The sequence below is a fragment of the Microtus ochrogaster genome, unplaced genomic scaffold (genome assembly GCF_000317375.1).
Source record: "Microtus ochrogaster isolate Prairie Vole_2 unplaced genomic scaffold, MicOch1.0 UNK90, whole genome shotgun sequence".
Classification (NCBI taxonomy): Eukaryota; Metazoa; Chordata; class Mammalia; order Rodentia; family Cricetidae; genus Microtus; species Microtus ochrogaster.
Window position 1 is genome coordinate 231,865 of NW_004949188.1, and position 23,887 is coordinate 255,751.

A 23,887-nucleotide genomic window follows, 5' to 3' on the forward strand; every position below is an offset into this window, starting at 1 on the left:
CTGGCTTTGTGGGAGCCTAGCCTGTTTGGATGCTCACCTTCCTGGGCCAGGATGGAGGATGGAGGACCTTGGACTTCCCACAGGGCAGGGAATCCGGACTGCTCATCAGACTCCAGAGGGAGAGGGAATGAAGTGGGGGGGAGTGGAGTGTGGGGAAAGGAAGAGGAGTGGAAGGAGGGAGTGAGGGGTGGAAGGAGGGGGAGGGAAATGGGAGGCATGGAGGAGGCAGAAATTATTTTAACAAAAATAAATAAATAAATAAATAAATAAATAAATAAATAAATAAATAAAAATACCTTCATTTAGCCAGCTGTCCTGGCACAGGCCTTTGATCTCAGCACTGGAGAGCCAGAGGCCTGGGATCTCTGTGTGTTCTAGGCTAGTCTGCTCTACAGTGTGAGTTCCAGGACAGCCAGGAGAGAGACCCAGTCTCAAAATAATAATGATGATGATGATAAAGAAATAAAGATGGCTTGATTTATCACTTTCTTTGTTCTGTGATGCTGCTTCTGTGTTGGCCCACCAGACTTTGGGGTAATCTAAATCTATCTATTCCTGAGCCACAGTCACTCACATCTGGCTCCAGAATAAACTATGACTTATTTTCTTTGAGGTGTTTTGGGGTTGACATCTGCCCCCATCATGCAACAATTCACATCTAACTCCAGCATTCCATCCTGGGTACATGTGGAGACTGTCACAATCAAAAAGGAAATAAAACAAAATGTATGATGCTGTGGGATAATGTTCTTATACACTGTAAAGATTTGTCACTCAGTTTGGTTTAATAAAATGCTGATTGGTCAGTTGCCAGGCAGGAAGCATAGGTGAAGCAACCAAACTAGAATAATTCTGAAATAAAATGAAAGGTGGAGACATAGTCACCAGCCAGACTCAGAGGAAGCAAGATGAGAATGCCTTACCGAGAAAAGGTACTAAGTCATGTGGCTAAACATAGGCAAGAATTATGGGTTAGTATAAATTGTAAGAGCTAGTTAATAAGCCTGAGCTAACAGGCCAAACAGTTTATAATTAATGTAAGCCTCTGCATGTTTCTTTGGGACTGAACTGCTGCGGGGCCAGGCAGGACAGAAACTTCCATCTACAGTATAATAGTTGGACATGACAGCACACACCTTTAATCCCAGATCTTGGGAGGCAGAGGCAGGTGGAGCTCTGTGAGTTCAAGGCCAGCCTGGTCTACTAAGCAAGCTGCAGAAAAGCCAGAGCTACACAGAGAAACCCAAATCAAACCAAACCAAAGACACAAAAAACTCAAAATTCTGATAGCAGCAGCTCACAGTCATGAGTTCCTGGCAGGCTCCAGTGACTTGATTTTGGCCCCTCGAGGATCAAGGCTATAGTCACGCTTAACAGGGTCGGGGTGCGGAGGGAGGGAGGACAGAGACTTTATCTAGAATGAGCTAGCTCAGTATTTTTTATTGAATTTATTAAATTGTGTATATGTGTAGAGACAAGCATGCCACCATATATGGCTTGAAGTCAGAGGACAGCTTGTGGGAGTAAACTCACAACTCTTCAGCACTCTCTCTTTCCACTCAACATGTTTTTGTTGCCTTGCATAGCCCAGGCTGGACTCAAACTTAATATATAGCTAAGAATCTTTTTTGTTGTTGATGTTGTTAAGTCAGGGTTTCTCTGTATAGCCCTGGCTGTCCTGGAACTCTCTCTGCAGACCAGACTGGCTTTGAACTCAGATCTGCCTGCCTCTGTCTCCTGAGTGCTGGGATTAAAGGTGTGTGCCATCCAATTTATGCAGTACTCAGAGCTTTGAGAATGTAAACAAGACACTTTAACCCATGAATCACCCCCACTGGTTATGTACTGGGATTATGTAGTATTATGAAAACCTCTCCCTGGGCAATGGTGGCACATGCCTTTAATCCCAGCACTCTGGAAGCAGAAACAGGCAGATCTTAGATCTCTGAATTTGAGGACAGGGTGGTCTACAGAGAGAGTTCCAGAACAGCCAGGGCTGTAACACAGAGAAACCCTGCCTCAAAAAACAAACAAACAAACAAAAATCAATCAAACAAACAAAACATCTCTTACATTCTTAGAGACTGGTGCTTTTGGTAGACCTCACAGCCAGAGTTGATTCACTGTAAGGTCACTTGAGACTTAAAACTGCTATCCTACTGTGTAGGATACACAGTCCTACTGTGTACTGAGCCTGTCTGTTTAAGAGAAAATATAAGTTCAGTCTCACTTGCCTTATATTTCCCATGTCAATTTTTACAACCTAAACTAATGCATAGCTGAAATCTCAAATTATGTACTGGTCTATGTCCTGACCCACAAATAATGCATGTGTGTTTATACATTGGTTATGATAATCATTTGCTGTAAACAACAAATATTGGAAATATGCACCATGGATGTTGAAATCAATATATGGGTACTGCTTGATAAACAATGATATTTGTAATACTTTTGTTACCTGGGTCAGTTGGATTTACTGACTTAGTCCCTTGCAAACCTTGGTTAAAGATTTCCATAAAGTAACCCTCATCCCTTCTCCATGGGATCCTCTCTGAGCTGGTCAAAAAAAAAGGTAGGAGTAAAGCTCTTTGTTAAGATCCACATACAGGGACAGATTCACAGGACAGCTTTCAGGTAGGAACAGAGGCAGGCCCGAACAGACAGAGAGAGCAGAGCGGTGTAGAGAATTCAAATCAGGCCTTGCTTTGATTTCTTTCCTCAGTGTGACATGGAGGCATTATAGGTGACTCTGAGTTAATTATTAATTTGTCCAAACCAATTGCACTTTAGAAGACAGGATCTCACTAAATAGCCAAAGCTAATCTGGAATTTAAACTCCTCTTACCTCAGTTTGTCAACAAATGCTGGTATCACAGGCGTGAGCCACGATCGTGAATGTGTCCTTGAGAACAAAACGTTTCATTTCCTGTTTGTGAGTGTATGTGTGCACAGTGCTGTGGGACAATGATCTTGTACCCCATAAAGATTTATCACTTGTATTGCTTTGATAAAATGCTGATTGATCAGTAGCCAGGCAGGAAGTATGGACAAGGCAACCAGATAGGAAAAAGAGGTGGGGCAATGAGAACAGGAGATTTCTGGGAAAAGGAAAAGACTCAGTCTGCAGTCATCTCCCAGAGGCAGAGGAAGCAAGATGAGAATGCTGCACTAATAAAAGGTACCAAGCTGTGTGGCTGACATGTGGCTGACACAGACAAGAATTATGGGTTAAGATGTAAGAGTTAATAAGAAGCCTGAGCTAATAGACCAACAAGTTTATGATTAATGTAGACCTCTGTGTGTTTCTTTGGGACTGAATGGCTACAGGACCAGGTGAGACAGAAATCTCTGTAAACAAATGGCGTGAACATGGACAACTAAATCCAATTAAAACCTGAGAGAGCTTGGGAAAGAATTCTAGTCACAAAAGAACAGAGTTAAGTGTGGCTTCTTGGTAGCAGCGTTTTCTCAGATGGGCTCTGTTTGCTAGAGGCAAGTGTTTCTCATTTAAGAGAGACTTCTTGACTCAGCTTTAGCTGCAGAAGCCTTGCAGCCCTTTCAAGAGGTCCTGCTACAAAATACTTAAACGGTATTTATGAAGCTATAGAGTTGTGGCAATAAACATGGCTCCTGCCAGTACCTCTGCCATGAAGCTAGACTCTCAGAAAGCTAAGAAATGGGCTGGATCCAGCCAGCAAAGCCACAGCTTTAATTCTAGCCATATTGCTTAGCAAATTAAAGACTCATGTGGTCAGAAAAAGAGAGATATACAGTAAAGATAGATTTAGATGAAAAAAACCTATAAACAGTTTAGAGTGTGTTTAAAAATATATGTAGGCTTGGAAGAGAAAAGAAAAAAGGATAAAGTCCTTAAAATAAAAAAGAAAGAGAGTAGTTGGGTGTGGTGGCACACACCTTTAATCCCAACACTTGGGGAGGCAGAGGCAGGTAGATCTCTGTGAGTTTAAGAACAACCTGATTTACAGAGTGAGCGTCAGGACAACCAAAGATACATAGAGAAACCTAATCTCAAAAAACCAAAAATTAAAAATAAAAATGAGTTTAAAATAAAGCCACATAAAAATGGAAAATAGAGAGTCTGGATACTGTACACTATTGTGTTGTCTTTGAATTGTTTGATGGCTGAGGAAAAAGCAAAAGCTGCTAAAAAACATTTGATTATAAATTTCTGGATTAATCTAACATATATATTTTGAAAATGCCTTGACTTCAAAATTTAAGTCAAAAGTTATGTTACTTTGGAGAAGAGATTTTGCTTTTGTTTCCACAGGAAATGAGAGGCTGTGGATTCATTCTGGGCTAAGAAAAATCATGTTTGATCAAGGAGAACCCCTGAGAAATCTCCAGTAGGAACAGATGGCCCAGATATTTGAGTTCTACATCCAGAACAGCCACAAGACTGCTGGCTGAGATGATCAAGCCTCACAGAATATTTCAGTCAGGACTTGACCATAATTCTAAATTTTCTTTAGGTCCCTGTAAGATTATCAGTACCCCAATCAGCAGGAATTAGCCTGGAAAACTATACCCACATTTCCCAGAAAAATGGATTATGGATGTTTGACTTTGTTTAGACTGTTGGTTACAAATTGTTATGGATAATGGTCTGGAAAAAAAGCTAAATAAAGGAGATTAGATTCAGAATTCTTGAAAAAAAGGTGGGGGAGTGCTGTGGGACAATGATCTTCACAACAGACCTCTGTGTGTTCCTTGGGACTGAACGGCTGCAGGACTGGGCTGGACAGAAACCTCTGGCAAGAGTCACACGACTATCTAGGATCCATTCTCTCCTTTTTCAACCTTTATGTAGTTTTCAGAGAATCAAAGGCTTTCAGGCCAGCCTGGGCTACATGAAACCCTACCTCAAAAAGTCAAAACCAGAGCCAGGAAGCGGTGGTGCAGGCCTTTAGTCCCACTTCTGGGAGGCAGAGGCAAGCAAATCTCCAAGTTTGAGGTCAGTCTGGTCTACAGAGCAAGTTCCAGGACAGTCAGGACTACACAAAGGAACCCTGACTCAAAAATCAAATAATAATAGTAATAATAATAACAAAATAAAATAGGAAAAAAATCAAAACCAGGGCTGAAGTGTCGGCTCAGTGGTTAAGAGCCTTTGCTGCTCTTGCAGTGGACAGGGGTTTGGTTCCCAGTATCCATGTGACAGCTCATAATCACCTGTAACTCCAGTTCCAGGGGATCCAGTGCCATCTTCGGACCTCTGGTAGACCAGGCACACATGTGGCACACATAATATATGCAGACAAAAGGCTCATACACATAACATGTTGTGGGAATTCAGTCCAATAAGCAATTGTATTGGGGCAGCTTGGCCCAATGGGTGTGATCTTCTCTTGGGATACTTGATCCAATAAGAACTGGGTGCAATGGGGTCGCACGGACACTGTAGGAGCTGGCAGAGCCACAACTTGGAGTTTGAAGTCAGCTTGGTCTACAAAGAGAGTTCCATGACAGTCAGTGCTTCACAGAGAAACCCTGTCTCAAAAAATTAAAATAAAATTAAATTAAATAAAGCCAGGTGTGATGGCCACACACCTTTAATCCCAGCATTGACAGCCAGAGCCAGGATCCATTATGACCTACATGGTATGTTCCAGGTCAGCCAAGGTTGAATAGTGAAACCCTCTCTCAAAAGTAAATAAAATAAAAATGAGGTGTAGTGGCCTACCCATTTATTCCCAGGACTCAAGAGGCAGAGGCAGACAGATCCTGTGAGTCTGAAGCCAGCTTGGTCTACATAGAGAGTTCCAAGCCAGCCAGTGGTACATGGCAAGACCCTGTTTCAGTAAACAAACAAATAAATAAATATAAACAAAGGACCAATGAGATGGTGGTACTTGCTGCCAAGCCTGGATGACCTGAATTTGATCTTCAGAACTCCCTGACTTCCATACACACTCCTTCCCCCTCAAAAACCAGGGAAATATAAAAATAAATGACCCCATGTGTGTCCCCATCCTCCCAAATGATAATGGTCTAATCATCTGAAAGTGTAAAGAAACCCCCAATTAAATGCTTTCTTTTATGAGTTGTTGTGGTCATAACTGGGAGTAGTTTTGGTTCTGCAGGGATGGAAATGATTCAGGCATACTGGGCCAGTGCTGTCTTTGAGTTGCAACCCAGATCTCTTTGGACACTTTTCTTTTCTTTTCTCTTTTTCTTTCTTTCTTCCTTTCTTTACTTCTTTCTTTTTTATTTTTATTTGAGACAGTGTCTCTTCATAGCTCTGGCTATCCTGGAATTTACTGTGTAGACTAGGCTGGCCTCAAACTCAATAATACTGCCTGCCTCTAACTATACTATGTAGATCAGGCTGGTTGAACTCACAATTCTCTGCGTCTGGATTGTTGGGATTAAAGGTGTGTGCCACTATGGCGTGGTTTTGTTTTTGAGATTGAGTCTTACTATGTAACCCTAGCTGTCCTGGAACTCACTACGTCAGCTAGAGTCCACTGCCTCGCCTCAGCCTCCCAAGTGCTAGAGTTAAAGGTGCTTTAATTTTTTTTCTTCAATATAAGTGTGGAACACAGGATCTTGTGAATGCTACATAAGTGTTCTGCCACTGAGTTACACCCCAGCTCTTGTTAAAGTTTTGTTAACGACCGGGTGATGGTGGCACACACCTTTAATCCCAGCACTGGGGAGGCAGAGGCAGGCAGATCTCAAGGCCAGCCTGGTCTACAGAGAGTTCCAGGACAGTCAAGGCTATGCAAAGAAACCCTGTCTGCGGGGTTGGGAGGTGGGTGGGGGGACAATGACTATGTCAAAGCACCCAGTTTGGAATCTCCAGTTGACAGGGGGGCATTCCAGCCCCTCCACCCCAGTATGCTAAGCAGCAGCTCCCTGGAGATCAGAAGCTCCCCCTGGAGATGCCCTGGATGAACCCTCACTCCACCTCCCACCCCCGCGGTTCTCTCTCCTGGATTTCTCTTCTCTTGGAACCACCTGACAATACTTTGCTTAGATTAAATCTGGATTTATGAATTAATTCTTAATTCTGGCTCTGTTTGATTGGCTGTGTCAGCGGAGAGCCTTAATACTGGGAACAGAAGCCATCCACAAGTTTTGTTCATTACTGTCAAGGCAGGCCTGGTGGTGGTCTCCAGTGATCCCAGCTACAAGTGTCTGAAGAAAGAAAGAAAGCAGGGTTTAGACATTAGCAGCTAGAGCAGGCTTTATTTTACCTGGTAAATGTATCTGACTACACCATGACCAGGATGTAGCACCCAGCAACACAGTGACCAGAGTTCCAGACAATGCAGACCACGTGTGCTTTAAGACAGGGTTTGTTTTTGTAGCTAAAGATGGGGAAGGGAGAAGGGGGTTTCACAGGGACAGAATGGGGAAGTTTTTCTATAAGGTGGATTTGAGGCTACAGGGTCTGTTGTCTCTTTCTGTAATGTCCAAATAGCTGGCTTCCTGGAGCTATGAGCTCAGTTTAGAACCTCCACTTCTTTTTTTTTTTTTTTTTTTTGGAGGGGATTCTTTTACTAGGGAAGATGAGGCAGGAGATCAACCGAGCCCATTGTGTACAATGTAGGAGTAAACGTTTTGTTTTTGTTTTTGATTTTTTTAAAGGTTAAAAAAAAGTTGGGGCCAGGCGGTGGTGGCGCACACCTTTAACCCAAATATTCAGGAGGCAGAGGCAGGTGAATCTGTGAGTTCAAAGCCAATCTGGTCTACAGAGCGAGTTCCAGGGCAGCCAAGACTACACAGAGAAATCCTGTCGGGGGGAGGGGGGACCAAACAACCGATGAACCAATCAAAAATCCCACGACAGCCGGGCGGTGGTGGCGCAAGCCTTTAATCCCAGCACTTGGGAGGCAGAGGCAGGCGGATCTTTGTGAGTTCGAGACCAGCCTGGTCTACAGAGCTAGTTCCAGGACAGGCTCCAAAGCCACAGAGAAACCCTGTCTCGAAAAAGAAAAAAAAAAATCCCACGACAGCCAGGAAACTACACTTTAAAAGGGTGGGGCACAAGCATGGGCAATTAACAGGCCGTTGCCAGTACTAAATATGGCAGCATCCACTCAGAGCTCAACTCACCTCACGTGACGGGGGCGGAGCTTATGATTCGCTCAGCACCCCCACACCGGACACGCCCACTTCTGGATTGGCCAATGAACCTGAGCTTTTTAGGCACGCCCTTTCGTCCCTTCCACCAATAGCCGGCCGACAGTGTCCTTATAATCCAATCGTCATTTCCCACCTCCGTTGAGTGATAAGACAGCGGCCCAGTGAGCAGGACTCGAGTCGGGCTCCAGACAGGAAGCGTTGCAGCTCGCGTCCAGGGGCGCGACGTACAAGCCGACGGGCGGTTCTCTTCGCAGCTCGCGGACGCGAACCGGGCGACAGGTAAGTGGTGGGTTCCGAGCTCGGGCCGCGGTGCGGGGCTGTGGGTTTGCTGAAGCGGTTGCCGCGGTGCAGCGGGAGGAGCCGGCGCGAGGCGGCTGGGCGGTTAGGCACCCACCTCGATTTGGCAGCCGTTGGGGTCCCTTGCGCATGCGCCAGGGGCGGGCCAGCCGTTAGTGCGTCGGCTTCCGAGAGCAATGTCAGGGCTGCACCCCGACACCCGCCTGTGTATGGTGGCGGGATCGAGGCAGAGGGCGGTTTCACGCTGAAGTTCTGGACGACCCAGGCTTCGGCTTCGCGAGTTTGCAGTCACCTCCCTCCCATGTGGCTCTGCCGCTCCCCCGGCCGGCGTGGCTACCCACCGGAGCCCGATTCTTCACCCGGGGTCGCTTTCCGCGTGTGAGCCGGTCCAGCCCGGTTGCAGCTCAGCTTCCCTGGACCTGATTGGAACTTGTTTGGGGCAGCCACTTCCTGGGTTCACTTTTTTCATTTTCTGTCCCTGATAAAACCGGGGCCTGTCGCATTTGGGGGTATCCGCTCCAAGTAGCACCCCAACCCGTTCCTGGAACATTTGGTGTTGGTGTATCACATCTCGTTTTTCGAGACAGGATCTCTCTACAAAGTCCTGGAATTCATTATGAAGACCAGATCAGCCTTGAACTCACTGAGATTCACTTGCATCTGCCTCCAGAGCTCTGGGATTAAAGACGTGTGCCAGTTGGTCCCGCTTCACATTTATTCCTTAAATAGCACAAAAACGTTTTTAGAGCTATACTGCCTAAAAACATGAGGGGCCATAAGATAGGTTCTCGTGGAGTCGAGGCTGTCCTTGAATTTTTAATTTGTGTGTGTGTGTGTGTGTGTGTGTGTGTGTGTGTGTACGTGTACGAGTTACTTGTGTGCAGGTGTTCCTGGAGGCCGGAAGAGGGAGTCGAACTTCCTGTACCTGGAGTTAGAACGTGGTTGTTAGGGTAGGTTGAAAGTTAGGTTGAGAACACTAACTCAGGTCCGCCCCCTCTCCTGCTAGTCTTGACCGCTTAAGATTTTTGTTGTCGTCATTGAGACAGGATCTCACTCTGTAGCCTTTGCTGGCCGGGAACTCACAGGGTTCTGCCGGCCCCAGCCTCAGGCATTTTTTAAAGTTCATTTTAAATCCCTGCGGCTGTGACACAAGCCTTTAATCCCAGCACTCGGGAGGCAGAGGCAGGCTGATCTCTGAGTTCGAGGCCAGCCTGGTCTACAAGAGTTAGTTCCAGGACAGGCTCTGAAAACTCTCAGGGGAGTGAGGGAAAGTGTTAATTTTAATATATGCTTGGCATCGCTTAGAAATTTAAGCACACATGTCCTGGGCTGTCTAGCTTCTCTCTCCTAGCTGTCTGCTTTAGTTCTGTCGCCGGGGTCTGGTGCTTTAGTGACTGATAAACTTTTTTTTTTGAAGATTTTATTATGTATACAGTGTTCTGTCTGCACACTAGATAGAAGAGGACACCAGATCTCATTACAGATGGTTGTTAGTTGCCATGTGGTTGCTGGTACTTGAACTTAGGACACCACAAGAGCGGCCAGTGCTCTTAAGGTTAAGGGGGCAGTGCTCTCCAGCCCCCACTGATAACTTTTGAAGGCATTTTTTTTATTTTGTGTATGTGTGTATATCAGGGCCATTTGTCAGTTCTCCGCTATGTGGAGTTTGGGGAATTGTACCTTTACCTACTGGGTAGTAAGTAACCTTTCTTGATGGGCAAATGTCCTGGAACTCAGAGAGATCCTGCCTCTTCCTCTTGAGAACTGGGATCAAAGGTGTGTGCCACCACACCTAGCTGAGAAGAGCTTTTTTAAATTGATGCTAAAAGGAAGTACACATCTGAAGAATAAGCACCCGACTAAGTGTGCGTTGGAGAGGGGAGGTGGTGACTGTGTGCAGGCAGCAATTGCAGTAGTGTAAGGTGTGTGTGGGGTTTGTTGTTAAGATAGGATCTCATTGCAGTCCTGGCTGTGTAGACAAGGCTGGCCTGGAACTCACAGAGATCTGCTTGCTTCTGCCCTGAGTGCTAGGATTAAGGATGTGTGCTACCACCTGGCATTATGAAAATATTTTATTTGATGGTGGTGACCAACAACTTTAATCCCGGCACTTGGGAGTGGGAGGAGGATCTTTGAGTGTACAGAGCGAGTTCCTGGACACCTAGGGCTACACAGAGAAACCCTGTCACAAAAAAAGAAAGAAAAAAAATGAAGCATTGGTTTATGTTGCATTGTGGATGTGCACTGAGAACAGTGCAGAATGAAGGATTGAAGAAGTGAAAGGCCACGTGATGCTGTCTGAATCTGTTTATAGAAAATGTCTAGGAAAAGCTAGTCTTGAGAGATGAGAAGCAGATTGGTGGTTCTGGGAGGTAGGTGGAGGCTAAAGGGTAGAGGTAGTTTCACTTTTGTGGTTAGGGATGAAGTCCAGGGTCTCTCACATGCTCCGCATCTACCCCTGAGCCACACCTCCAGACCCAGAGTCTTTTTTTTTTTTTAAGTTTATTCATTTTATTTTCTGTGAACATTTTGCCTGAATACATTTACTTAGGGCATGCTTTATGACTGGAGGTCAGAGAGGACATTGGGTCTCCTGGAACAGGAGTAAACCATGTGGGTGCTGGGAATCGAACCCCAGTCTTCTGAAACTTAACCACTGAGCCATCTCTCCAGTCCATCAGGTTTTCTCTTATCAAGGTGGTGGCGTATGTTAGAGTTGATTGTGCTGATGCCGACATGTTTGTTGACTCCTAAATTATGTACTTTGGAGAATTGTATAGCATTTGACTGTTTTCAGTAAAGCTGTTCCAATTTTAAATAAAAAAGGCCTTCACCTTGGGGCCAGCATGGTTTCTTTCCCATGTGAGAAGTGACTAGGTAGACATGACTGGATTTGCTGCTCGGTCAAGACTGTCTCTGGGAATAGAATAACTTTCTGAGATGGATGTGGCCTCGAGGAGAAACAGAAATCTTTGCCCTAGGCCTTTTGAGTTCAACTCCTAAGGGTATGGGAAGATAACTGAGAACTGGTCTGGAGTGGAAAGGCATATGACCGGAAACAAAGTTGGGACCTTAGCATAGACGTGGCTGAATTTGGTTAAAGTCAGAGGGAAGAAAGAGGGCCAGAAGTGGGTCTGGTATGTTAGCGTCTGACCTCAGCAGACCAGGGACAACAGTAGATGAGCCTGGCTGGTATATGCCTTGTACTTGGCATTTGAGGAATTAATGAAGTGAGCGGGGAGCTTGTCCCCTGTGGATTCCTTTTAGCATCTCAGCTGGCTGGCTTTCTTGCTTGCCTGGCCCTATGGGAACCCTTTTCATAAAAGCACTTAATGATTCCCCTGTGTTGACCACAAACAGCCAGGGTGGGGTGGGCAGGGCAGGGCAGATGCTGCCTGCTCCCTTGCCACCATTCCTTTCTCAGCACCCAGGCAGCCACAGCTGCAGGTCCTAGGTCTTGCTTCATTCAGGTTCTGGGAGGTCCTTGGAGGGGATGGGTCTGAGGAGCCTTATTAGTGCTGAAATTTGAATGTCAGGGAGGGCACATTAATCAGGCAAGGTGGTGTCTGCCTGTAATTCAGAAACTTGTAAGGCAAAGACAGGAGGATCACTGCAAGTTCTGGACCAGCCTATATATATACTAAGATCTTTTGTATTTTTTAAAGATTTCTTTATTTATTATATATACAATATTCTGTCTGCATGTTTGCCTGCACACAGTAGAGGGCATCAGATCTCATAGCCGTTATGAGCCACCATGTGGTTGCTGGAAAAGCAGTCAGTGCTCTTAACCTCTGAGCCATATTAAGGTCTTTTAAAACAAAACAAAACAAAACAAAAACCTCACAAAGAAAGGGAGGAATTCCTCAGTTAGTGAATGCTTGTCAAGGAGACACAAGCCCCAGCATGATATTAAAAAAGGAAAAAAGTGAGGTGGCATACACCTGTGATCCCAACACTTGGGAAGGCAGAGGCAGGCAGATCCCTATGACTTCGAGGCCAGCCTGATCTACATAGCAAGTCTCGGACAGCCAGGGTGATGTAGTGAGATCTGTTTCAAAAACAAAAGTTGAGTGTGCAGAGACTTAGAAGCAGGGCATCCTTGGGGTGGAAGGATGGTCTGATGAGATGAAGAAGGGGGAAGGAATCAGAGGCCAGGCCAGGAGGTGTGATCACTATCACGTATTTTATCTGTGGTGTTGGGGACAGAACCTGCTAGGTAGTGCTCTATCACTGAGCCTCATCCCCAGCTGTAATGTGTGATTGGTATTTCACTGACCTTAGCATGCTTGACGGTGGTGGCATTGGATGGGGGAGTGCGGTATGTAGCAGATGAGAGGTTGCTGGGAGGGTGGTGATAAGGGGCAGTAGGCCAAAGTGGGAGGCACTGTGTAGGCACACCACTGAGCTCTGCCTGCTTAAGGGTTTGCCCTGCCAACCCCTTTCCTGACCTGCCTTCTCTACCAAGTGGGTTTTCCTGCCTGCATCTCAGCTTCATCTCTGCCTCCCTCTGCCTTCTGTTCTCAGTGCCATGGCAGAACAAGATGTGGAAAATGAGCTTTTGGACTATGATGAAGATGAAGAGCCCCAAGCACCCCAGGAGAGCACTCCAGCTCCCCCAAAGAAAGATGTCAAAGGGTCTTACGTGTCCATTCACAGTTCCGGTTTCCGGGACTTTCTGCTGAAGCCGGAGCTCCTGAGAGCCATAGTTGACTGTGGCTTTGAGCATCCTTCAGAGGGTATGTTTCCCTGGTGTCACCCCCTTCCCAGCCACACCCGCCCCACGAGTCAGTTACAGCAGTCCCTGTGCAAGCAGGTGGCTGGTACCTGACCTCTGCCAGAGGAGTGTGCAGGGAGGCAGCATCCAGTCTCTTACTCATTTACCCTTTTCTTCCTCAGTCCAGCATGAGTGTATTCCCCAGGCCATTCTGGGTATGGATGTCCTGTGCCAGGCCAAGTCTGGGATGGGTAAGACAGCTGTGTTTGTGCTGGCCACCCTGCAGCAGATCGAGCCCATCAATGGCCAGGTAAGGGTGTGGGTTTCTTTCTGGGCTGGGATCCCATGTGTGCAGCTTTGGGTGTCACGAAACTTTCATAGTCTCTGTGTACTTTTGATTTTAAGCTGGGGATTGAAGCTATAGTGACAGTAACAGTCCCCAGTGTTACTGCTGATTTGTTATGCAGGTGTTCTAATACCACCATTGTAGGTCAACTACAAGGTCTTAAGAGTTATACTTGAGTCCAGGATAGGAAGCTGAGGCAGGATTGAGAGTTCCAAGCTATGGGAAGACTCTGTTTAACAAAGAATGTCAGGTTGGGGTGTGCTGGAGTTTGACTGTGTGGTAGAGCTCTTGAGTGGCACGTGTGAGGCCTTGGTGTGTATCCTTGGGTGGGTGGGTGTCTTTTTCAGGGCATGGCACAAGTGTGGTGAGGGCTATGCTGTGGGTGGGTGAGAAGACATGCCATTCTGGGGTAACCCTTTCGTTGCTACCTTTCTGTTCCTGGCCCCTTGAGGGAAACAGGCTTTAGTTGCCATGAGAGAGTTTGAGGAGGATAGGTAGGCTTAAGGAGAAGGTGGAGATAGAGATGTTCGGGCCTTCAAGCAGCTTGTGTGGAAGGAACTATCGTAATAGGCACACCGTGTGTTGGGGTGGATGGGTGTGGATTCTGGGAAAGCATGTGTTTCTTGCCTTCTCTACAGGTATCAGTACTGGTCATGTGCCATACAAGGGAGCTGGCCTTCCAGATCAGCAAGGAATATGAGCGCTTCTCTAAGTACATGCCCAGCGTTAAGGTAAGCCTCCTCGGGTGCTGTGTTGGGTCATGCTGGCCTCAGCTCCTGCCCAAGTGGCATTTATCAAGCTTAAGGTTAGTGGTAATTTGTGTTCTTAAGTCTGATGAATTATGCCCAGCCTCCACAGGCTTGTGCTTGTCCCAGGTGTCTCTTTTCATCAGAGCTAGCCTCTCAGGCTTGCCCCTGCTCTTCCAGCTTGCCTGGGTTTTGAGAGAGTGGGGCTGGTGTACCAGATGCCCCCAGGATGGGTGGAGCCTATGCTGCAAACATCACTGATCCCAGAAAGGTGAAAACAGCTCCTTTTCTGTCCCCATAGGTATCTGTGTTCTTTGGGGGCCTCTCCATTAAGAAAGATGAAGATGTGTTGAAGAAGAACTGTCCCCATGTTGTGGTGGGGACACCAGGCCGGATCCTGGCACTCGTACGGAGCAGGAGCCTTAACCTAAGGAATGTGAAGCACTTTGTGCTAGATGAGTGTGACAAGATGCTGGAGCAGCTGGGTGAGCATCCCACTGGCCTGCCCAGCCAGTTCCCCACTCAGAGTCACTGCAGTTTTCTAGGGGGCCTGATGGATGGGACAGTGAGTCACATGGGTGGCCAGAACTCAGGGCTCCTGGGAGAAGCCTAAGGGAATGTCCAATGTTGACAGAGTATGTGCTGCTTCTGAGCCCAAGTTGAGTGGAACCATAGGCCCCATGAGTTGCCATCCCTTTAGGACATGTAGGCATACCCAGGGGATCTGGAGGAATAGTGTGGTCTCTGCCACCCATCAGGGGCTGGGAGAAATGGGCATGTGTCCTGGGAAGCCACTGCAGCTCTCACGCCAGCGGGTGTCTCTGCCTCAGGCTCCCTTTCCCGAAGCATGGCTCAAGGCGCACTGGCAGAGCCGCTCCATGCTGGCAGCGAGTAAGTGGACCGCGGCTCCTCCCATGCCTGCGCTCCCGCACGCCCGCCCATCCGAGCCCAGCCCCTCAGGCAGTGGGGGACACCCCTGGGCCCACTCCACCATGACCATGGTGCCAATGTTCTCTGGCCCAGGTTGGGGAGGGCTGGTTCCTCTCTGGTGTGGGTCTGCTCAGTCAGACAGGACACTCAGCTTGTTGTATGTTGGCATCCCATCCAGACATGCGCCGGGACGTGCAAGAGATCTTTCGCCTGACACCCCATGAAAAGCAGTGTATGATGTTCAGCGCCACCCTGAGCAAGGAGATCCGGCCAGTCTGCAGGAAGTTCATGCAGGATGTGAGTAGGGGATGGCCCGGCTAGCCACCTGCCTACTGAGGGCAGCAGCTTTGGCTCTCCCAGGGCCTGAGCCACTCCACGACACACCAGCCTCACTTCCCCTGGTTTGTCAGACTAGGAGCTGAGAGTGGTCTGCACCCAAGCCAGAGCTGAGCTTACATCTGGCTTTTGGGAGGGAATTGTTTACTGAGGTTGGATGCAACAGGCCCTCTGGAAGTCATCACTACAGAGGAACTGTTCCCTGGAAGGTTCCGGGTACATGAGATGCCCAGAAGTGAGCCCTACTTGCTCCTTCCTGCTTCCTTTCCTATACAGCCCATGGAAGTGTTTGTGGATGACGAGACCAAGCTCACACTGCACGGCCTACAGCAGTACTATGTCAAGCTCAAGGACAGTGAGAAGAACCGGAAACTCTTTGACCTCCTTGACGTCCTAGAGTTTAACCAGGTGATGTTCCTACTTGCCCACACCAAGATCTGGGACCATGGGTGATTCTCCATGGGCCTAACTAGCATTCTCTTTCTTGAGGTGGTGATCTTTGTCAAGTCTGTGCAACGCTGCATGGCCCTGGCCCAGCTCCTAGTGGAACAGAACTTCCCAGCCATTGCCATTCACCGAGGCATGCCCCAGGAGGAGCGGTGAGTGCATGATGTCCACCATGGCCAAGGGTGCCCCTGGGACCCACCTGTGTTTGATGTCTCTGTTTGTCTCCCACTCTAGCCTGTCCCGCTACCAGCAGTTCAAGGACTTCCAGCGGCGCATCCTGGTAGCTACCAATCTGTTTGGTAGAGGTATGGACATTGAGCGAGTGAACATCGTCTTCAACTATGACATGCCAGAGGACTCAGACACCTACCTTCACCGGGTGAGTGAGTGAGTGCCCCCTCCCAGTGTGGGTGGATCAGAGCCCCTCCCTTTCTCAGATCTTGAAGAGTGCCTGTCTGCTGACCCCATCTCCTTGCAGGTGGCTCGTGCTGGTCGCTTTGGTACTAAAGGCCTGGCGGTCACTTTTGTATCTGATGAGAATGATGCCAAAATCCTCAATGATGTTCAGGACCGGTTTGAAGTGAATGTGGCAGAGCTTCCAGAAGAAATAGATATCTCTACATACAGTAAGTTGCTAGGGCCATTCTGGGCACAGGAGAGCTGGGCTTCCAGAGCAAGGCCCCTCCTCCCTCACTGCCTCACTCTTGTCTTTACAGTTGAACAGAGCCGATAACCATACGTGTAACCAAGGACCACAGCCACCTTTCCCACCTGCTGCTCCAGATCCTCTTCCTAGATAATAGATGGTGTATCTGTATCTTTTTATTGTTCCAAAGCTGTAGTTATGTAAGAATAAAGTTTTATTGTGGACGCCTGGCTCCCGACCATCTTTCTTCTCTTGGTCAGCATTTCATGAACTTGAAGGCCAAGCAAGCACCTCTACCAACAAACATGCCACCTGTTTTGCATCAGGATATTTAATTTTATGTGTCAACATTGAGAGGTTTACAGGTTTAAAAATGTTACAAAACATTTATAACAATGAGACCCTTCTGCCCTGGATGAGGGACAGCTGGGCCTCTGTACCGTGAGCCTCGGCAGCAGGCAGGATCACTGATGGCTGACATGACATCAGTCTTAGCTTAAGGAAATTGAACCCAGCACCCTGGCCTCTTACATGCCAAAGACAGTTGCAAAGAGCCCAGGCCAAGGGACCTGCACTCTATCCCCAGGACTGCCTGCTTCATGTACCAAGGCAGTGGGCTGCAGGTCTGTACTGGCTGGCTTCTGTTTCTGTGGTAGGCAGTAGCTGTGATGGGGCAAAGAAGCAACCAGAAGCAGGACCCGTGGCCCCGTTCCCACTCGCTGCCTGGTATACATCCCTTCTTTATCAGAAATGGGCCAAAGCTGGGAAGATGGCGGCAACAGAAGGCAGGAGAGCGACAGCTTCGAGCATGTGCTGGTGACCCGACTGGAACTTGCCTTCACATCCCTGATTCTGAGGCCCTGAGAGACCGTGTTTGACTCTGGCTGGTGCCAGTGCCCGCTGTGGAAGAGCTGAACTCCGAGTACTTGTTGCCGGCAAGCATGCAGGCCCACTTTCGGTACTCTTCCCTCACCTGTGAGCCAAAGGGCGCCAGGTTAGGGTCACAAAAGGAATCAGGCCTGGCCCGGCCCTGTCTACCTCCACCCCAAGCTCTTCCCACAGCTGCTTCTGGTCTGCCTACCTTCTTGTTGAGCAGGCAAAGCATCAAGAAGAGGAAGAGGCCTTGTAGGCAGTTGAGCAGGGTGAAGATGTAGGACAGCCATCTGCTGTGGGGGTCGAAGAGGAACAGGCCGAAGACCCAGGTACTACCCAGCACGATGAGTTGGGCAATGGCTGTGATGGTCAGCACCCTGGGGGGGGTGGGCAGTTGCAGCTAACAGTCTCTGCAACTCCCCAACTCCCTGCTCAGGCCCTAGCCCTCCTCACCCTGGCTCCGCCAGCCTTCCCCGCTGCCCCTCTCACCTTGCCTTCCTTAATTTCTTCATGTTTGGGTTGATTTCAGAAAACTTTGCTGTGAGCTTCCAGACAGTGATGAGGAAAATGGCAGAGTTACACTGGGTGGAGAATATGGGTCAGGGTTAGGGGGCTGCATGTAGTTAGGAGGCTTGCTGTTCAGGTCTCCAGTCCCCAGAGAGCACTTACAAAAATGATGAAGGCCAGGGGTCCCACAAAGCTCCAGAGAAAGCCGTCCTTATAGTTTAACCAGCAGCTGGGGAGAAGACAGTACCTTGTCAGTGGCCCCAGCCACCAGGTCCCAGCCCTCCACTCCAGCCTCACCTCGACAGAGAGAGACTCACTATGTTTGCTGTCCATAGCCATCCAATTTGGCAGCCGCTGAGATGGCCACAATGAGGAGGGGCACCCCATAGCCTATCAGGCAGCGCCACTGTATGCTCAGGCCTTGGCCCTGGAACACACGCACCACGAGGAAGTAGAGCTCCACGCCTTCCAGGGCCATCCAGCAGAAGGCCGCCAGGAAGAGGTAGTGCAGCAGCATTGCCACCAGGCGGCAGCGTGGGCTCACCTGTGGGCGCAAAGGGTTGGGCTGTCAGCAGGGTAGGCCCAATGGCTTCCAAAGCCCTGGCAGCTGGGCTCAATCAGCCTGATGGGGCGCCTTCCACACTGAGCCCCAGGACAGACTGGGCTACCCTACTCCTAGGTCTTCACTCCACGCTCTAGTGAGGTCAGGACAGGAACATACCTCACCCCCTTCATTCTCGACGCCAACCAGGAATATGAGAGAGCCCAGGAAAAGGCAGATGCACAGGTGCAGGTGCACCATGGTCCGGGAGCTCTGGATGGGCTTCACCAGCAGGAAGGTCAGGATACACAGCAGCAGGCAGATGAGGGAGAGGGACAGCCCCACCTTGGTGATCAACTCCAGTCTCGGGTCCTAGGGGCGGGCAGCTCAGGATGAGTGGTGTTCCCTTACACGGGGCAGGGGTTGAGGGTGGGCTGGGGGGGGTACTCCTCTTTTCCCTACACATTTATTAACTTGTTAGCACCCTCACACGCCTGTCTTGAACCACAGGGCAAACTCTGCCTGGCTAAAATAATTCCAGCTGACCACGAGACTCAGGTTCTGGTCATGTTCAGAAAGCTGTACTTTCTGGGATATTCTACACAGGGCCTTTTTTTACATTTATGTATTTGTGTGTATGGCATGAAGCATCTGCCTGCCCCTCACTGTATGTGTTCTCTAGAGATGAAACTCAGGTTATTAGGGCTGAAGTGTGTAGGCATGTTTGTTGGCTTACTAGCTAGCCCGTCTCATCTGCACAGACTTGCATTTTTAGCAGTGCCTCATATTTGTTCAGGGACTCGGGTGGGGGCCTGCATCCGTCAGCTACTGGGTCACAGGACTCCAGGGGAGGAACTGAGACACAGGGCATGGGGCTATTCAAGGGGACCTACTTGAAAACCCAGTGGGGTACACCCTTGAGTGGGTCCTATGGTCCGCCTTAGGCAAGCCTGGATAAATGGTGTCGGGACTTACCACTTACCTGCACGTGGTACTGAGCCATTAGGATGGCGAAGCTGCTCAGATGGTTGCACTGGCAGAAACCAGTGTCATTCATTGAGCAGCCGTCAGTGGCCCAGCGCCCACTCCCATCGTCACCAGTGTCCCAAAAGGCACATATCAGCTGTTCACGGGGCCGCTTTGACTCCACCTACAGGCAGACAGGCAATGAGGGTGTCCAAAGCACAGTTAGAGTCTGGGGTAAGCAGAGGACCTTGCTTTTGGTCGCATAATATGTCTACTCTGCGCAGAGAACATGGGGAGCCAGCAATGGGACGACAGGACACCAGTCCCTGCTGTGAGCTGAAGCAAATCACAAGTAGTTAACAGGTAATAAATACCAAAGAAATTAAAAGAATCAGTGGGGAATGGTTGCTTTAAGATTGTAATTTAAAAACAAAAACCAGGTTTTATTGGATGTACTGCAAGGGAAGGGTCCCCATGCTACCATGCTCCATCCATCCATCCATCCATCCATCCATCCATCCATCCATCCATCCACAAATTTAAGACAGTCTCAGTATTCTAGATTGCTCTCAAACTCACTATGTGGCTGAGGACGATGATGCATTTATATTCCTGCTTCTGCCTCTTGAGTGTTTGGATTATATTTTATGTAGTCATTTAATCTTTGAATCTAGGGCTTCATGCATCCTAGACAAATATTCTACCAACTGAGCTATATCTCCAGCCTAGACTAATTTGTTTAACTTTAAAATTTTTGTTTTTTTCAAGACAGGGTTTCTCTGTGTAGTCCTAACTGTACTAGAACTTGCTATGTAGATCAGGCTGGCTTCAAACTCAGAGATCTGCCGGCCTGAGTGCTGGGAATGAGCTGTCACTTCCACCTTTAATCCACTCACAGCAGACAGCAGACACAGGTGGTTGTTCTTCCAGAGGACCCAGGTTCAATTCCCAGGACCCACATGGTAGCTCAAACTGTCTAATTCCAGCTCCAGGGAATCTGATGCCCTCTTGTGGCCTCCGTGGGACCAGGCATACATGTGGCGCACAGATTCATACAGGGAAAACACCCACACACATAAGACCTTTTACAGTTACATTGGTGGGGTTGTCCTTGTGCTCCAGCCTGCATGTCTTGGGAATTGGTTTTCTCTCACCATGTGGGTCTTGGAGATGAGCTCAGGTCAGGAATTAAACTGAGGCCTGGTAAAAGCACCTTTCTGCTGAGCCATCTTGTTGGGCTTAGACTGTAGTGTTGTTTTGTTTTTTAACCCTTTTATGGTACTGAGGATCAAGCCCAGACCTTACTATGACAGGAAAACATTCTTCCTGAGTCAACTACTAGCCTTGCCTGCCAGCTGTTTATTTGCTCTTTCATTCATTCATTCAGCAGTGAACCCAGGCCCTTCTGAATCCTAACCAAGTACTGTATCACTGAGTTTGAAGACAAGTCCTCACCCAGGCTGGCCTTAAATCGACTCTGCTTCAGGCAGGCTTTGAACCTTGACTCTCCTCCCTCCCTGCAGCTGGGAGTGAGACACTTATGCCACAAGACCACAGCTCATGCTTTGCTTATTTTTTGAGACAGGGTCTCTCTTGAGAGCTCTATCCTGTAACTCTCTCTATAGATCAGGCTGGCCTTGCTCAGAGACCTTCCGAAGTGCTAGAATTAAAGGCATGTGTCACCATACCCAGCTGTAATTTAAAAAATTTTTCTGTACTTTTAGTGTTTTTTAGATTATAGCTAGAAAAAAAGTAGGTCACTTTTGGTTTTTCTTTTCTTTTTGGGGTGTGTGTGTGTGGCCTTGAACTCAGATCCACCTGCCTCAGCCTCTGAATGCTAAGATTAAAGGCGTGTGCTACCACCACCCGGCTAAATTGGTTTTTCTTTGGTTCTGTCCTTCTACCATGTGGGTCAAGAAGGGCCACCTTGACTTTGGGTAGGGAATGAGCAGCAGAGCATCCCCTCCCCCACTCTTCCCATTCAGGGACTCACAGAAGAATAGGAAAATTTGAAGGTGACGTTTGAGGTGAGCTTCCCAGTGTCCGTGTTGGTCAGGAAAATGGAGCTGACGTTTGAGAGGAGCGTGAGTGACACATTCAGAACTGGGCTTTCGTAGAGCTCCTCCAGTAGATCCCGACTCTGGGTCAGGTCCATGGAGGCATTGGCCAGCAGCTTCTGCATGTTTGGACTGGACAGGATGCCTGCCAAGGAGTAGCCTGGGGGCAGAGATGCAGGCTTGCCTCCTGTCCTCCCTCCATTGCCATCCTCCCAGTGAGGACATCCACCTCAGTCTAAGGTCCTCCCGATGAGCTGCTGTCTGCCTGTCCCACAAACCAGACCTCACCCTGGCTCCCCTGGAAGGTCCTCTTCCTTGACCCCTACCATTTTCTGAGCGTTCAGCTCCAGCTGTCAAAGCCCAGTCCAGTTTCATCCAAGCTTGGCTTTGGTACACTGTGGTGATATCTTTGTTGTCTTGTTCCTTGATCATCAGGGACAGTTCTGAAAAGACAGGGACAGTGGGTGACTGGGGAAACCAAGGACAGGATGGTACCTGGGGGTGGGACCAGAAGAAGTCTTACCAGTGTTTGAAGGGGACGTGTAGGTGAAGGGACCTTTGGGTAAGAACTGGGCCAACATTCGAAGGCTTTGTTCCATATACTTGAGCAACAGGGTGGCCACTAGGTGGCGGTCAGTGGCGTTTAGAGTATCTATGTCCGTGGGGGCTTCCAGCAGCTTGTCCATGGCCTCAATGAGTTTCTGGAGGTGAAGAGTGACAAGAGTTGTGGAGATTTGAACCACAGGAACTGAATGAAGGGGCCTGGACCACCCTTCCCATCAGCAGACACTGAAAAGCCGCATGGGTTGCTTGGGGAACCAGCTGGAGGGATACATTAAGATTTACACAGTAGCCAGAAACCAAAGAGATGAGGTTTATGAGCCAGTGCATGTCACAATGGAACACACACACCAGCAGGCATGACTGCCAAGGCTCTGCTGAGTCATCCCCCAGCCCCTCACTGGGGTACTCCAGACTGGTCTTCCACCGCTGAGCCACACCCCAGCCCTATAACCTTGAGCTGTTGACCACCACACCTTGTTTGTTCACGGCTAGAAGTTAAGTAAACCCAGGGTGTTTTACTTGTTGGGCAAGCATTCTATCAACTGTGCTACCCCAGCCCTGTTCCATTGTTTTTTTCAAAGGGTCTACAGAGAAACCCAGTCTCGAAAAACAAAAAAACAAAAACAAAAAAACACAGGGTCTTGCTGTGTAGCTCAGGCCTCCACACTCTGCTTAACTCCACTCTTAACTGCTGCAATCATTGCCATTACAGCCCTTGTGTCCGAGCCACACACATGGCTACACGTCAGAGCTGTGCCTCAAACTAGAAGTACTGCTTGGATGGATGAGACACTGTGGTTTTCCCCTACTGCACTGGGGTCCCCAGAGCTCTCCCTTACCTGGATGGTGCAGTTGGCTGTGGCTGGATCGAAGTCCCTGAGCAGATTCTGGACTTCAACGGAGAAGTGAGAGAGACTCTGGGAAGGGAAATGGTGGGTCACGGGTGGGCAGCAGCACAGCGGAAGGGGATGGACAGGCTGTGTGAAGGGATCCGACCTCCTAGTCCCCACTGGCTACTCACCCGGCTCTGGGCTGTGGGCAGCAGTGTCCAGGCAGGGAATGGTTCTGTAGGGATAGGACTGTGGTTCAGTAATCTCAGAGTGCGTGGGCAGGACATGGAGGTGCTGGGTAGCTAGGGCAAGTACCTTGGCACCGGATGCTCTTTGGGTCACTGAGCAACCTAGAGATTAGCTTCCAACCTGGGCGGCAGCGGCACTTGTAGGAGCCTTGGGTGTTATTGCAGACGGTGGAGTTATGGCACTGATGCTGCCCTGTGCTGCACTCATCAATATCTGGGGACACAAAACAGGGGTTAGGTCCTTTCCTGTATGATCCCAGTCTCTTCCTTAGTACAACCATAGTGCCTGGCTTGACGTACTGGTCCCTGGTGGCCTCAGTGAGTGGTACATGATGGGTTAGGAATGTGGAGAGGTCTAAGGCGAATGTACACAGGAAAACAGGACTATGGACTTCATCTGGGGTCCTCTGGGATACCTCTTAGTGTCTCACCTCCCTTCCTGGGCCCCTCAGCTTTTTACATTCAACCTCAGGAGATTAAGGTCTGACCCCACAGAGCCTCCTTTCATTCCTTAAGTAAACACGAGGACCGCAGAGTTGACTCAGTTAACCTTCGGGGTTCAGCATCCACACCAGGTGGCTCACAAGCAGCTGTAACTCCAGTTCCAGGAGAGCTGACGCCTCCTCTGACTTCCCTGGGCACCTGCACCCATGTGCTGTACATATATATATATATATATATATATATATATATATATATATATATATATATATATATATAT

General features: G+C 48.6%; 2 protein-coding genes across 8 annotated transcripts in view; one reads left to right on the forward strand and one right to left on the reverse strand.

Moving 5' to 3' along the window:
- The first annotated feature begins 8,107 nt into the window (after positions 1 to 8,107).
- On the forward strand, positions 8,108 to 16,801 carry Ddx39a (DExD-box helicase 39A). Of its 2 annotated transcripts, XM_005370917.2 has the most exons (11): positions 8,108 to 8,394; positions 12,940 to 13,151; positions 13,312 to 13,439; positions 14,114 to 14,206; positions 14,523 to 14,706; positions 15,330 to 15,448; positions 15,764 to 15,895; positions 15,977 to 16,086; positions 16,169 to 16,313; positions 16,413 to 16,560; positions 16,651 to 16,801. In XM_005370917.2, exons 2-11 carry the CDS (start codon positions 12,944 to 12,946, stop codon positions 16,665 to 16,667), a joined length of 1,284 nt encoding a protein of 427 aa, XP_005370974.1. In that variant the 5' UTR covers positions 8,108 to 8,394; positions 12,940 to 12,943; the 3' UTR covers positions 16,668 to 16,801. The 2 variants fall into 2 exon arrangements, with proteins under 2 accessions (XP_005370974.1, XP_026633728.1); XM_026777927.1 differs by lacking the exons at positions 8,108 to 8,394; positions 12,940 to 13,151 and adding an exon at positions 15,052 to 15,112 and having other exon boundaries at positions 13,319 to 13,439.
- Positions 16,802 to 16,901: 100 nt separating this feature from the next.
- The window catches only part of Adgre5 (adhesion G protein-coupled receptor E5), a 19,491-nt gene continuing 12,505 nt past the window's right edge, over positions 16,902 to 23,887 (reverse strand). For all 6 annotated transcript variants that reach the window (XM_013355088.2, XM_005370918.3, XM_026777924.1 and 3 more), the window contains 13 exons: positions 23,234 to 23,380; positions 23,110 to 23,153; positions 22,928 to 23,005; positions 22,048 to 22,225; positions 21,851 to 21,967; positions 21,461 to 21,684; positions 19,484 to 19,651; positions 18,682 to 18,873; positions 18,278 to 18,504; positions 18,123 to 18,189; positions 17,943 to 18,034; positions 17,662 to 17,830; positions 16,902 to 17,553 (listed from right to left, as the gene is read on the reverse strand). In XM_013355088.2, coding sequence (XP_013210542.1) covers positions 17,419 to 17,553; positions 17,662 to 17,830; positions 17,943 to 18,034; positions 18,123 to 18,189; positions 18,278 to 18,504; positions 18,682 to 18,873; positions 19,484 to 19,651; positions 21,461 to 21,684; positions 21,851 to 21,967; positions 22,048 to 22,225; positions 22,928 to 23,005; positions 23,110 to 23,153; positions 23,234 to 23,380 — 1,838 coding nt within the window. In that variant the 3' untranslated portion in view covers positions 16,902 to 17,418. The remainder of the gene's footprint in view (positions 17,554 to 17,661; positions 17,831 to 17,942; positions 18,035 to 18,122; positions 18,190 to 18,277; positions 18,505 to 18,681; positions 18,874 to 19,483; positions 19,652 to 21,460; positions 21,685 to 21,850; positions 21,968 to 22,047; positions 22,226 to 22,927; positions 23,006 to 23,109; positions 23,154 to 23,233; positions 23,381 to 23,887) is intronic.